At 55.6% G+C, this 12,445-nt stretch overlaps 1 protein-coding gene across 4 annotated transcripts in view; it reads left to right on the top strand.

The window, feature by feature from the left end:
* The window catches only part of Nphp4 (nephrocystin 4), an 84,659-nt gene that overhangs the window by 67,518 nt on the left and 4,696 nt on the right, over positions 1-12,445 (top strand). For all 4 annotated transcript variants that reach the window (XR_015738020.1, XM_087906809.1, XM_087906810.1 and 1 more), the window contains 6 exons: positions 1,786-1,966; positions 6,161-6,286; positions 8,538-8,743; positions 9,566-9,792; positions 9,989-10,175; positions 10,670-10,753. Coding sequence is in view for 3 of the 4 variants with exons in the window: in XM_087906809.1 (XP_087762935.1) it covers positions 1,786-1,966; positions 6,161-6,286; positions 8,538-8,743; positions 9,566-9,792; positions 9,989-10,175; positions 10,670-10,753 (1,011 nt within the window). In the remaining variant the exon portion in view is untranslated. The remainder of the gene's footprint in view (positions 1-1,785; positions 1,967-6,160; positions 6,287-8,537; positions 8,744-9,565; positions 9,793-9,988; positions 10,176-10,669; positions 10,754-12,445) is intronic.

Below are 12,445 nucleotides of genomic sequence, written 5' to 3'. Positions count from 1 at the left end.
TGTGCCTGACCCACAAATGGCACGCTCCTCTCTGAGGCTGTGCCAGCCCCTCCCTCTTTTCCTCCTTCTCCCTCTCTTAACTTGTCCTGCCTCCACTGACCACCTTGTTACTCAGCATCTCTGGCTTTGGTGTCCTCTGTGAGGATAATGCTCCTAGGGTAGGGATAGTTTGTGAATGCTGGAGGTGGGGTCTGAAGCAAAGAGGAGTCAGGGAGGATATAAGGGGCCTCACAAGACAGCTATAGATGCATGACGGTGGGGGGGGGGGCTTCTTCCTGGCCCCAGCTGGAGCTTCCTTACTGGGTCTGTCTCCTTGGAAATTCCTCAGCCCGAGGAGGGCAATCGATTCCCTGAAGCCACAGTTACAGGCAGCTCTGCCTGCGTGTGCTGGGAACTGAACTGGAAGAGCAGCAAATGCTCTCAACTGCTGAGCTGCCTCTCTGGTCCCTCTACTTAACTTTTAAAGTGAAAAGACAAAGAAGAATCAATGTCTGGTTTAAGGCCTCCTTGTGTGGCTGGAGACTTAATGGCCTCCATGCTTTTTTCAAGCAAGTGCTTGCCCACTTTGGGGTGACCTCTTGTTAACCCATTTCCAGTGGAGACAAGTTCACAGTTACGCTGATAACCATCAGAACTGGGATTCTGGACAGTCCCTACCCTAATGCCCTTGCTCTTTGCCTCTGTGTGCCCTGATGTCACATCCGAAGCAGTGGAGTGAGGGCTTCAGATACACAGAGCAGATGGGGCTCGGGAGGCCTGCTCTTCCTGATGGGCTCTGAGCAGCCACACACTTCTCCTCCTGAGGTCCCATCTTTGTACCCAGCCTTCCGCAGTAGCAGACACCCAATGCCTTGTTCTGTTCACATCTCCTCACTTCCTGCAAACGCTAGATGGTTTTCCATATTTCTGGGTCATTCTCCAAAGGCCTTGTCCTGTTTTCTGGTACCAGGGACTCTTGAACCATGGATGCACGTGTGCCTGTTGTGCAGTTGTCATGGGCTGGCAGCCGTAGCTCAGCCTAGAACCTTCGCTCCCAGAGAAGGTGCTCTCGTGGCTGCAGGAGAGTCAAGAGTTACAGAAGCTTGGACCGTATTCTGGTTCCATCCTCCTGTCTGGCAGGAGGAAGCTCCAGGACCCATGAGCTGACGAGGTTCAAGCTGGCCTAGAGCCTGTGATTCCATCCCTAGTGCCCAGGCTTACATGGGCTCAGGCAGAAGCTGGAGAGCCCTGCGGGTGCTGTCCTGGGGCAGCGCTCTGTGTCACTCCTCTGCTTACCCGCCACGCTGGCACATAGGGCTTCATGCTGCCTCAGCCCAGGTCCAGAGGTGCCCATATCCGGTGACCCCATCTGTTCCCTCCCTCAGCCTGTGGTCCTGTCTTTATGGGCTCTGCTGGGTGCCTTGGCCTGGCTTTCCTCCTGGTCCCTGTGCCACCTTTGCTATGAAATCCCAGTTTTCTCCAGAGAGGGGCTGGGCCAGTGCCTGCCTTGTTCTGCCGCCTGCATTTCTTCCCTTTGGAGGCTGGCTCCTACCAGGCAGCTGGCAGGCCCTTGGTGCACCACAGTGCCACCCAGTGTTTATTCAGGGGGCAGACTGGGTTATGCTTTGTTTAAGCTGATGTTTCTGACCTCATCTCCGCTTCAGTGTGGCAGGTGACCTGAGCTCTACAGCTGACGCCCTTCTCGGACCTGCCTTCCTCCTCCTCCTCCTCCAGGGCCTCTCTGGATGGGTCAGGAGCTGTCCTCTACAGACCCCAGCTGCTCAGCGCTCTCTCTTTCCTCTGCAGCACCTCCTCCGCCAAGGGCGGCCCGCTGTTCAGGTCTCCCATGAGCTGGAGGTCGTGGCCACTGAGTACGAGCAGGAGACGATGGTGGTGAGTGGTGACGTGGCTGGCTTCGGCAGCGTCAAGCCCATCGGCGTCCACACGGTGGTGAAGGGCAGACTGCACTTGACCTTGGCCAATGTGGGTAAGACTCCTGGCAGCTTCACCCCGTTCACCTGTTTTTGTGCCTTTTCTCCAGCGCCACCCTCCCTAGCTAGAGCAGGAAGGTGGACATCCCACACTTTGTAGGAAACCAAGATTTGAGTGAGCGTGACTTCCAGCCAGATCTTGGCCACTACACCTGAGCTGACGCCAGGCATTCATTACCTCGGTTCCCATGGGAGCTCAGAATCACCAGTCTTCTCTGGCTTGTCCACAGGTCATCTTGTGACCACCCCCAAACAGAGCGTCTAGGTGCTTGGAGGGTCCGACCTAGAGTTCCAGCCCCAGAACTTGTCCATCCGAGAGAGAGAGAACTACCTGGAGTTTTCTGTGTAGCTCAGGGACAGCAGAAGGAGGAGAGCATTTCTTTTGACTCTGGCTCAAGGTGGCTCAGCAGAGGGACGGACACAGCCTGCTCTTGTTGTTGTCCCTACCTGACCGGCGTGGGCAGGTGGTTGGGACTGGCTCTGCGTGGTTCTGCCTGGACTCTCCAGAGGCCATCACTGAGAACAGAGGTCTATGGACAGAGGCATCAGGCGTGGAAGGCCAGGCACCTGTCCTGGGGAGGTGGGCCAGTAGGGAACCCTTCAGTGCTGGCAACATGCTCACTGGACCTCCCTTGAGGGACCCCCAAAAGGTGGGTGATTTTCCTACTAAAACTGAAAGTGCAGGGACTGGTTGTGGGAGGCCTTTGCTAGGCCAGGACCAAGATCTCTGCCATCTTAATAGGAATTTTTTCATTCCTCAAAACCCAGCCTGGGTTTATGTCCAAGAGCCCCACGGGCCACATCCAGCCTGTGCTGAGGCACGGGTTTGCGGAGCCGGGTTTGCGGAGCCGCGTTTGCGGAGCCGCGTTTGCGGAGCCGCGGTGGCAGAGGAGCAAGCGCACAGCTCATTAAGTCTGGTTGGAGGTTCCTGCCTGCTTGTTTACAAATGTAAATCCAAGGCAGCTTGGAAAATAGACAATATGGAAACAGCAAAACTCAATTAGGTTCCGGAGAAATAAACGAGGCCCCTGTGAGAGGCGGGCTTTGCTCAGGAGCCCCAGCGACTCAGGGAGCCGCAGGACGTGCCCCGCTCCAACCCTTGTGGCTCTTTTTATATTTAATTCACCAGCCCACAGATGTGCAGTGACTCCAGGTTTGAAAATCTTATCTCAGAAGAAAGATGGGCTCCGTTATATGTTATCTTAAACTGTCATTTTCATAGTTGGCCTGCAAAAGGGAGATAAGCCCATGGGGGGAGCGCCCGAGATAGCCAGCGCGAGGGACACTGGTGCGTGCCGCCGGTGAAGGACGAGTGTACTGCAGTGTGTCGGTGGGGCCACCTGTCCCCCCCCCCTCTGGCCCCCACTTTTTGTTAGGTAGCGGAAATGTTATGGCTTTCATTTCTCTATAAAACCAGTAATTCCGTTTGGTGTAGCAGTCACGTTTTAGCAAATTGGATGCTGGCCGTGGAGGCCTTTAGGGTGAGAGACACAAAGCTTGCACCTCGGCCTGGTCGCAGCACCCAGCAGCTTCATTCACAGTGGGATGGCTGCACGGGATAGGACATAGGTGCCGGCAACCACCTCTCCCCTGCCGGCTTGCTGGCTCGCTCTGTGCTTTCTCCCCGACCCTTGGGCTTCCTTTGCCGATTTGCTTCATGCTGTCTTTTGTCCTTCAAGGACACTGCCTTCCTCTCCTCCAGTTACACGGTGCAGTAGGTAGGGGGCGGGCGGGTCCCCTCTGGGGACACAGGCAGCAGGGCTGATGGCCCTTGGGCCAGGTGTGCATGTCGTTGGGACCTCTATGGCAGAGCCTAGGTTTAGAGAACATCCATGATGATGAACTTGTGTTCTGGTGTGGGACTGACACCTTGTGGTGGCCGCTCTCCTTCCCTGTGGAGTCACTTTGGGAGTCCTGTGCTGCAGATGAGTTGGTGGCTCTGGTGTAACCTGTCTCCCAGAGGGGAAGAAAGTCTGTGCCAATTAGGATGGCAGACTGTTCCTGGTGGCAACAGCATTGCCCTGTGCTGTTTCTGAGAACACACGTGGAGGTGTGTTCATCTCACATAGTTTATTCCGTCATAGACAAGCTGACCCTGTGAGTACGGCTGTTGCCAGGGGTCAGCAGAATCCCTCGTCCCAGGCTGACGGTGTCCAACTCATCTCACTGCTGCAGCTGGTTTGATCCTGAGGTCAAAGAATGATGTCACCTACCCATGCCAAACAGACTAATCTTGACCTTGATGTGTCTTTGTTTCTGGGAGCAGTGTGTGTCTGCAGTGTGTGTCTACGGTGTGTGTCTGCGGTGTGTGTCTGCAGTGTGTGTCTGCAGTGTGTGTCTGCGGTGTGCAGTGTGTGTCTGCAGTGTGTCTGCGGTGTGTGTCTGCGGTGTGTGTCTGCGGTGTGTGTCTACGGTGTATGTCTGCGGTGTGTGTCTGCGGTGTGTGTCTGCGGTGTGTGTCTGCAGTGTGTATCTGCAGTGTGTGTCTGCGGTGTGTGTCTGCGGTGTGTGTCTGCAGTGTGTGTCTGTGTGTCTGCGGTGTGTGTGCTGAGTGGACATTGGGGGTTTTGGGGCTCCAGATAGCAGCGGACAGCCACAGATCTGTGAGGAGCAGAGACTGCTTGTCTGTGGGGTGTGGCAAGAACACCCGAGTGTGTGACAGCTGAGGCTGTTGTGTTGTCACGGGTCACAGAACCAGTGCCAGAGCCGGGGTGGGGGCAGGAGGAGTGTGGACTGCCAGGACACCGGCTAGGATGACTCCCTGCTGGGAAGAGATTTTGGGGACAGGTCAGCCTTACCCTCTGGCACCCAGCACTGTGGCAGCTCACGCTGGACACGGAAGCTAGCCACGAGCGGTCTAGAGTTCTGACCTGCAGGAGAGGCAGTGAGGCACCCGGCCGCCAAGGGATGACAAAGACCTTCTAATGAGGAGCAGGAGCTTCCCGGTGGGAGCTGCTTTGCATACTCTCTGCCCTAAGGAACCCTCTCCCAGGTGCTTGCTGGAGTCAGTTCCTGTCTCTCCCCTTCAGCGGCTCCCTGAACTCGCTGACTCTACTCATCCTTGATCTGCCACACAGTCTTTGCCCTCACCCGTCTTTCTGGAGGGTTGGTCGGCATGGCTCTGACACAGATGGGGTCCCCAGCTGTAGAATCTGAGACCCAGGCTGCTGTCCCTGAATTTGGGGCCACCTGTTTTCAGATGCTTATAGACCAGCTAGATAGTGCGGAGGATGGAAGCCTAGTACAGTTCAGCCCACATCCATGAGGACGCATCTGTCAGGAGCCCAGATAAAGAGTGCCTCTCTCTCCAGGGGAGCCTGGGTCAGGCAGAAGGCATGGCTCACCGGGAGGGCTGTGGGCAGGAGGAAGGTAGAGGGCAGGTGCATCTAGAATGAGGAAGAGGTCCCTGAACAGGAGGGCACAATGGGCAGGGGGACATCAGAGAGGCAGACAGTCTGGGCAAGGGTTCCTGCTGCTGCCTGTCCCAGGAGGCCGCCAGCATGCAGTGCCAGTGTCACTCCACCCTGCCCTGCTGAGGTTAGTAGAATGCTCAGCACAGGTGTGCCTGGGCAGTTGTTTGGTCCAGTCTGGAGTGTGATTCATTGGTTAGGCTCTGTCTCACATGAAGGGAATGACCCCTGTGGAGTGTGGGTCTGTGTTCAGAGAAAGTGTGCCTGTGGTCAGATGCTGCCTCCTCGGGGCTCTGTTTGCAGCATCTCATAGCGATGCCCCTGTTGCTCTGCAGAGACCTCTGTATGAAATCCCATCCTCCTTTGCTTGAGTGTGGAGAGGCCTGTGCTGGAGCCTCAGCTCTCCCAAGCCCGGGCATGAACTGTGTGATCAAATGGAGATCCCTTAGGGGTGGGGGAGGGTGGGTGTCCAAACCTGAAAAAGACAGTGCAGAAATGGAGGCCTTCCGCTGGAACCGTGTGTGATCAGATAATGTGTGGTGGTGGTGGTGGGGGTGGGGGTCCAAGCCTGGAGAAGGCAGTACAAAGACAGCCCATCTCCTACCCATGACGCCCCTTGCAGGATGCATTCAGACTGCAGTAGCTGTCACCTGGGCACACTTGTGAGTCTGAGAGTGGAGATGGAGAGGCTCCCGCAGGCCCGGACTCCACGTGGGAGAGCTGCTCTGGTTTACCAGTCTCCGTTTTGGGCCCTATCTTATGCGTGTGCTTTTTGTTTAGGTCACGTGTGTGAGCCGAGGGCAAGAGGTTCCAGTTCACTGCCACCATCCAGGTCTCGGATCATCTCAAATGACGGAGCCAACTTCTTCTCTGGGGGAAGCCTCCTCGTACCAGGAGGCCCCAGACGTGAGTTGAGACTGTGACCACATGCTGGGTGGCAGATGGGGTATGTGAGTCAGAAGCCAGTGCGTGTGTGTGTGTGTGTGTGTGTGTGTGTGTGTGTATTCGCATTGCTGTTCATTGCCCAAGTGTCTGTATCCAAGGTTGGTTGGTTATGTCCAGCTGGGGTTCCTGATGATGGTCCCAGGGATTTACGGGGCTGTCGAACCTCTAAGTTCCTCTAGGTTTGGCCCTGCATCCAACCATGCTGTCTTATGTCTTATAGGGAGATGGTAATTAATTCTACTAGTTACCAAAGTCTGAGCTGCTCACGCAGGGAAGAGATAAAAAGCATGTATATGTGCACATGTGTGCGTGTATGCGTGCGTGTTGGCCAGAGGACAGCATTGCCTGTCTATAGCTTTCCACCTTATTTTCTGAGGCAGGGTCTCTCACCTAGCCTAGAGCTCGTCAATTGGCTAGACTGCCTGACAAGTGGGCAGCGAGCTCTTGGGATCCTCTTCACTCCATCTCTCTGTGCTGGGATTACAGGCATGTGCTGTCACCGCTGACTTTTTACATGGGTGCTCAGGGCCTCGTGTGTGTAGAGTAGACACTGTCCACCAGGCCACCTCCCTAGACCTGATGCTGATTTCTAAAAGCAGGCTAGGAACTCCTCACTGGTTCATCAACTATTTGCTGAGCGAGGGAATGCAGGACTTGAGTCTGGACGGAACAGGCCTAGGTTTGAGGAAAATACCTTCCACGGGGACTTTGAGTCTTTCTGTTCCCTTAAACGTGAAGGCCCAAGGGCTTGAATGTGAGCTGCTGTCATCTGAGTCGCCCTTTGCCCAATTTCACAGAGGGTGACTCCCAGAGCTTCCTTATGTGGGAGGTCTACCTTGGGCTGTGGCCTTTGGCCGTGGCTTGGGAAGGGGATACCAGAGCCACAGCTTGGAGCTCGGTGAATCCTCTCGCCTCCACATCACCATGGTAATCTTCCCCATCTAATTCCTGACTCTACAGGCAGAACTATGCATTCTCCACAGAAGAAGCTGTGGGCTCGGCAGGTGCTCAGAGGGACCCCAGTCCATGTATGCCCCGTCTGTTGTAGGCCAGCCCCTCTTTTTAACATTCAGTGAGCTAAGGCAAGGGAGATCACATGATTGTGCCAGTGATTAGGGTGAGGTGTGAGGCTGGGCCTGGGTTCCCTACTTGGGGTCATTGTGCTTCGTTCCCAGTTAGCCCCTCTGACCAGCACAGGAAGCGGGTGCGAGTGAGGGCCCATTGAGAGAAGGAGAGCCTGGAGTCGGGCCCTGCGACCTCTGTGACGGGCAGAGGGTTCCCTGCCAGAGCCTGCGTTCCCTGGGGTGGAGCTCTGGATTGGAGTTGCATGAGACCTTGAGAAGTTCTAGGTTTTTTCTATGTTTTGGGAGGCATAGTCCCACGTGACCCCTCCAGAACCCCATTTCTGGTTGCTTTGGAGTCGGGAGGCATCTGCTAGGGTGAATTGCTGTCCCCTGAACTCGTCTTGAATCCTGGCTGTGTGGCTGCCCCCAACCTGCTTGCTGTTTCTCCATGGCCACAGACTCCTCAGACCAGATTCCAGGCTGGGCTTCCTCCTGCATGCCCACGCTCTGACATACAAAGTGCTCATTCAGGCGGTCCCTTAAGATGTCCAAGCCAACTTGTGGCATTGAAAAAGCAATTACATGGATGTAAAGTCTGTAGAGTGGCCTTGTCACCAACCACGATTCCACCGGCGCCTCATGGCGACGCAGGCAGTGTGGCTAGGTCAGCTTCTGCACTTCATGAGTCCATGATCTGAGCTTGCCCACAGGTTGCTCGCTCCAAAGGGCCACTGAGAGCAGCCTTGGAACCCCATTTCTGGTAGGAACTTGGAGATGCCTGCACATTTGTAGGGCTTGGTGCTAATGCAGCTGCCCCTGAGAAGTGGGCCTCTGAAGCAGTGACACCCCCCCACCCCCTGCCTCCCCATCTCCACTTTCCTGAGGCTGCAGTTCGAGAGAGAGTGTTGTTGTACAGGTATAAACCTGAGGACCTGGCTTTCTCTTAGAAAAATCATTTTCCAGTGTTAGTGAAGGGTCAGAGTTCCTTAGGCTGAAGACCAGGTTCCAAATCTGCATCTTTATCCGTAGAGTGACACAGAGCAGATCCACCCTGGAAGCTCTTTGTGAAGTGGCTCTGGGGACCAGCTGCTTGCTTTGCTGGTACTCCACACATCCACCCCTGACCCCTCTTCTGGCCATTTCAATAGGGAAACGTGTGGTACAAGCACAGAAGCTGGCTGACGTGGACAGCGAGCTGGCCGCCATGCTGCTGACCCACACTCGAGCTGGCCAGGGACCTCAGACTGCAGGCCGTGAGGAGGATGCTGTGCACAGGCGTAAGCTGGAACGGATGCGGCTGGTGCGCCTGCAGGAGTCTGGAGGAGAGTCTGGCAGTCGCAGGATCAGCTTGCTGGTGAGGGGCTGCCCACTGCCACACCTCAACCCAGAACCTGCCACTTCTCCCTGCAGTCCCCTCTTCTTCCTACACCCTGTTTATGGCGAGGAGAGATGTGGACTTTTTGGTCACCAGGGGATAATTTCAGTTTGGAAATCTTAGCTTTTGTTAAAAAGGTCTCCCACATTCAGGGACCAGAGCTTTGGTGTTATCACTTCAAATGAGTTTAAGTCCAAAGGCCTTTTAGACAGTCACCCTGCCTCCTCTGTGGTCTTAGCTTCCTTAGCATTGGATCCAAGGGTCTCTGCTCAGCTGCAGACTGGGAACACTGCCATGGGGCTGGGTAAGCCTTGCAGACTAGCCTTGCATTACAGTGCAACCCAGAGCACACCGCACCGCGAGGACTCATAGACTAGTTGTCACATGCGGACCCAGCCCGAGGACACTGGGTGCTGGACTGCCACACTGGGACTATATCCCTATGTGGACTGTCATCCCAGAAAGGCTTTGGCACCATGCGGGATACCTGCTGGGTGACTCCCATGGTCATGTGGTTCCTTCTTCACTGTTCCTAACTCCCCGATGCTATGCCTGGTACCTTCCCTTGGTGGTTAAAGGAGTCTCTTAGGAGTGTGTGGGACAGAGGCAAGCTGGGCTGTGATGCTCTGTTCTGTTCTGACAAACACTTAAGATCCCTGGAGTATGGCGGACAGGTCGTACTTCAATTCTCATGGATAAATAAGGGGAAATGGATTTCCAGAAGAAATCCAGTGCCTCAGGAGAGTAGAGGCCAGCAAAGCAGAGTCAGGGAGGATGCTGATGTGACCTCTGTGTTTATAGGCCCAGCAGAGTACCCGTGCACAGCACTCACGAGACCTGCAGGTCATTGATGCCTACCGGGAGCGCACCAAGTCTGAGAGCATCACCAACTTGCTGAGCCAGGCCATCACCACCCACCACACACTGTATGCCACACTGGGCACGGCTGAGTTCTTCGAGTTCACACTTAAGAACCCGCACAACATTCAGCACACAGTGACCATCGAGATTGACAGCCCGGAGCTCAGGCAAGAGCACCACCCAGTCATCTGTGTGTGTGCACGCGTGCGTGCGTGTGTGCATGCGTGCGAATCCCCTTGGCGGATGCTCCTCTGGCATGGAAGCCAGACTGGCTATCCCTTGTCCTCTCATCTGAGGGTCTCGGGGTGGTGGGTGTATTTTCTTACACCATATGGGTCCTAGCCATTGTTTCTTCCCCTTTAGCATCATCCTGGACAGCCAGGAGTGGAGGTACTTCAAGGAGGCCACTGGCCTGCACACACCGCTGGAGGAGGACATGTTTCACCTGCATGGCAGCCTGGCACCCCAGCTCTACCTGCGACCCCGGGAGACTGCCCATATCCCCTTCAAGTACCAGAACTTCTCCGTGGGCCCACTGGCTCCACCACAGGTGTGAAGCAAGACCCAGGCAGAGCAGGGAAGCCCTGTCCGTCCAGGTGGCAAAGGGGAAGAGCTCCTGTGTCTGTGGCAGGACGATTAGCCCATGTCCGCACCAGGGGATCACCCCTGACTGGCACCCGCCCCACTTGTCACTCTGTACACACTCTCCTCCAGGACTGTGTGCAGCACCCTGGATTCTTCTCTCTCCTGGAGGTGCTGGGAAGGCGTATGCCCAGTGTGTGTGAATGTGAGGGGGAGAATCATGGTGAAGCTCTGGCCTCTCTAACAGTTAGTTCAGCAGTCACTTATGAGTGGCCGGAGGAGTCCCAGGTCCGCCAGCCCCTCCTTGGATAGACCACAGGGAGATGACAGAGCCTGCAGCGAGCTCTGGGAGCCTGCATGAGAACAGAATGGTACTGCTCTGGAGCTCGTGGCCCTGGCTGGTCCACATCCCGGTTGTCACCTGATTCGCCCTGACCCGCTGTGCTACTCCCTGTCTCACAGGCCCCTGCTGAGATGAGCCTGGAGAAAGACCCAGAGTCCCGACCCCGCTGGAAATGCAGTGCCGTGCCTACCAAACACGCCAAGGTAGGAGGGGTCTCGGCATTTCAGCCTAGGGCAGGTCAGCTCTCTGAGTCCACCAAGCCAAGCACGTGACGGACACCAGCTGTGAGACTGGCCCCTCCTCCTCTCTTCCCTCCTGGGTAGGATTCTAGACTGAAATAAGATGTGGCAGGGACAAGGAGGCCACAGCTGTGCCTAGACATTGGCACAGCCCGTGGTAGGGTCCAGTGTGGGTGGATCACCTGGCAGCTCTGTGCAGTCCTGGCGCAGCCTTGGCCCTGTGCATGGGAAGCTGCTGATCCTAGTGGCTGCTGGCTGCTGCCTAAACACAGCTGCATAACACATGACAACTTGGCAGCATTCTAAAGTTTTGTGTGTGTGTAGTATGTATGTGTACTGTGAAGTGTATGTGTGTGTGTGGTATGTGGTGTGTGTGAGTGTGGTATGTGGTGTGTGTGTGGTGTATATATGTGTGTAGTGTATGTATATATGTGAGTGCATGAGTGTATGTGCCCGTGATACATAGGTAGGCAGATGGGTGGGTGGATGGATGGGTGGATGGGTGGGTGGATGGATGGATGGAAGACAGAGAAAGAGGCTCTTCCCAGAAGGCCTTTAAGCACTTTCAGGAGCCTACTGAACAGGTATTCTCTGGACAACACGAGATTTTACCCTTTTTGTAGGAAACGCCTTTGTGGTTCTTTGATGCCCCTCCTTCTCCCACAGGCCTTGATTAGTGTAGTGTGAACAGAGGGTGGCCTGAAGGCTGCCATGTTCCTGAGTCCCGCTGTATGCAGCCCAGCAGGCTGCAATACCCGTGAGAACTTGTGTCTGACTTGCAAGCAGAGCCTCGGCTTTGCCTGTGTAGGAGGGACGCAGGCGCTGCTTTGTGCTGTGATGGTGTCTGTGTTAGCCCTGTCACCAGTCAACTGGTTGGGGTCCTTTAGCTTAGGCAAGAAGGCCCTCTTCAGGTACCCATCTCTGCAGTTCCCCCTTTCCTATGTCTTGGGGGTCAGCAGCAGCAGGGAGCACCCCCTGCAATGATCATTCTCTCCAGGTTGCTGGACCTTAGCTCAGGGTTACTCTGTGTCAGCCAAGGAAGCCAGGGCTCATCACCTCTGACAGCAGCCATTGTTACGGTCCTGGGCCTGGGAGACTGGATAGCTTCTGGAACTCTCCCGGCAGGCAGGAACTGCAGTTCATCCCTCGCCCCACATCCACCATGCCTATCCTTCCTGTCCTGCTGTGTCCTCTCTTGAACTGCTCTGCTGCCTCCTGTCGCTCTGCGGTGCTGGGCTGCCTGTCCCGAGGCTGTCTCCTTCGCAGCTATCGAGGCAGCCGATAGGTAGCTCCTCTGCAGCTTGGCCCGCCAGACCCTCTGCTTCTTCAGCTGCGAGGATCAGAGGGCCCACGCTGTGTTCCATCCCTAAACACAGCACCAGCTGTCACCATGAAACCTGGTGAGGCTAAGGGTAGGATCCTCGGCCACACTCCTGCACACACATCTCAGCCTGTGGAGGTGGAGTCGAGACCGGAGTAGTTCTTGGTGCTGGGTTGCCAGTTGGTCCACTGGCCTTTCAGGAGTGTGCCTTGCACAAGCTCGGGGATTGGCTTGTGTGCCAGTGTTCCCATCCTGGGTGCCATCCTGGGTCCAGTCCACTGATCCCTTTTCCTGTGCACCTAGGATGCATTTCAATGTCTGTCTTTCCTGTCTCA

The sequence above is a fragment of the Myodes glareolus genome, chromosome 6 (assembly GCF_982192425.1).
Source record: "Myodes glareolus chromosome 6, mMyoGla1.1, whole genome shotgun sequence".
NCBI classification, from domain to species: Eukaryota; Metazoa; Chordata; class Mammalia; order Rodentia; family Cricetidae; genus Myodes; species Myodes glareolus.
The sequence above is the reverse complement of the archived record's forward strand: the minus strand, read 5'-3'. Positions and strand labels throughout refer to the sequence as shown.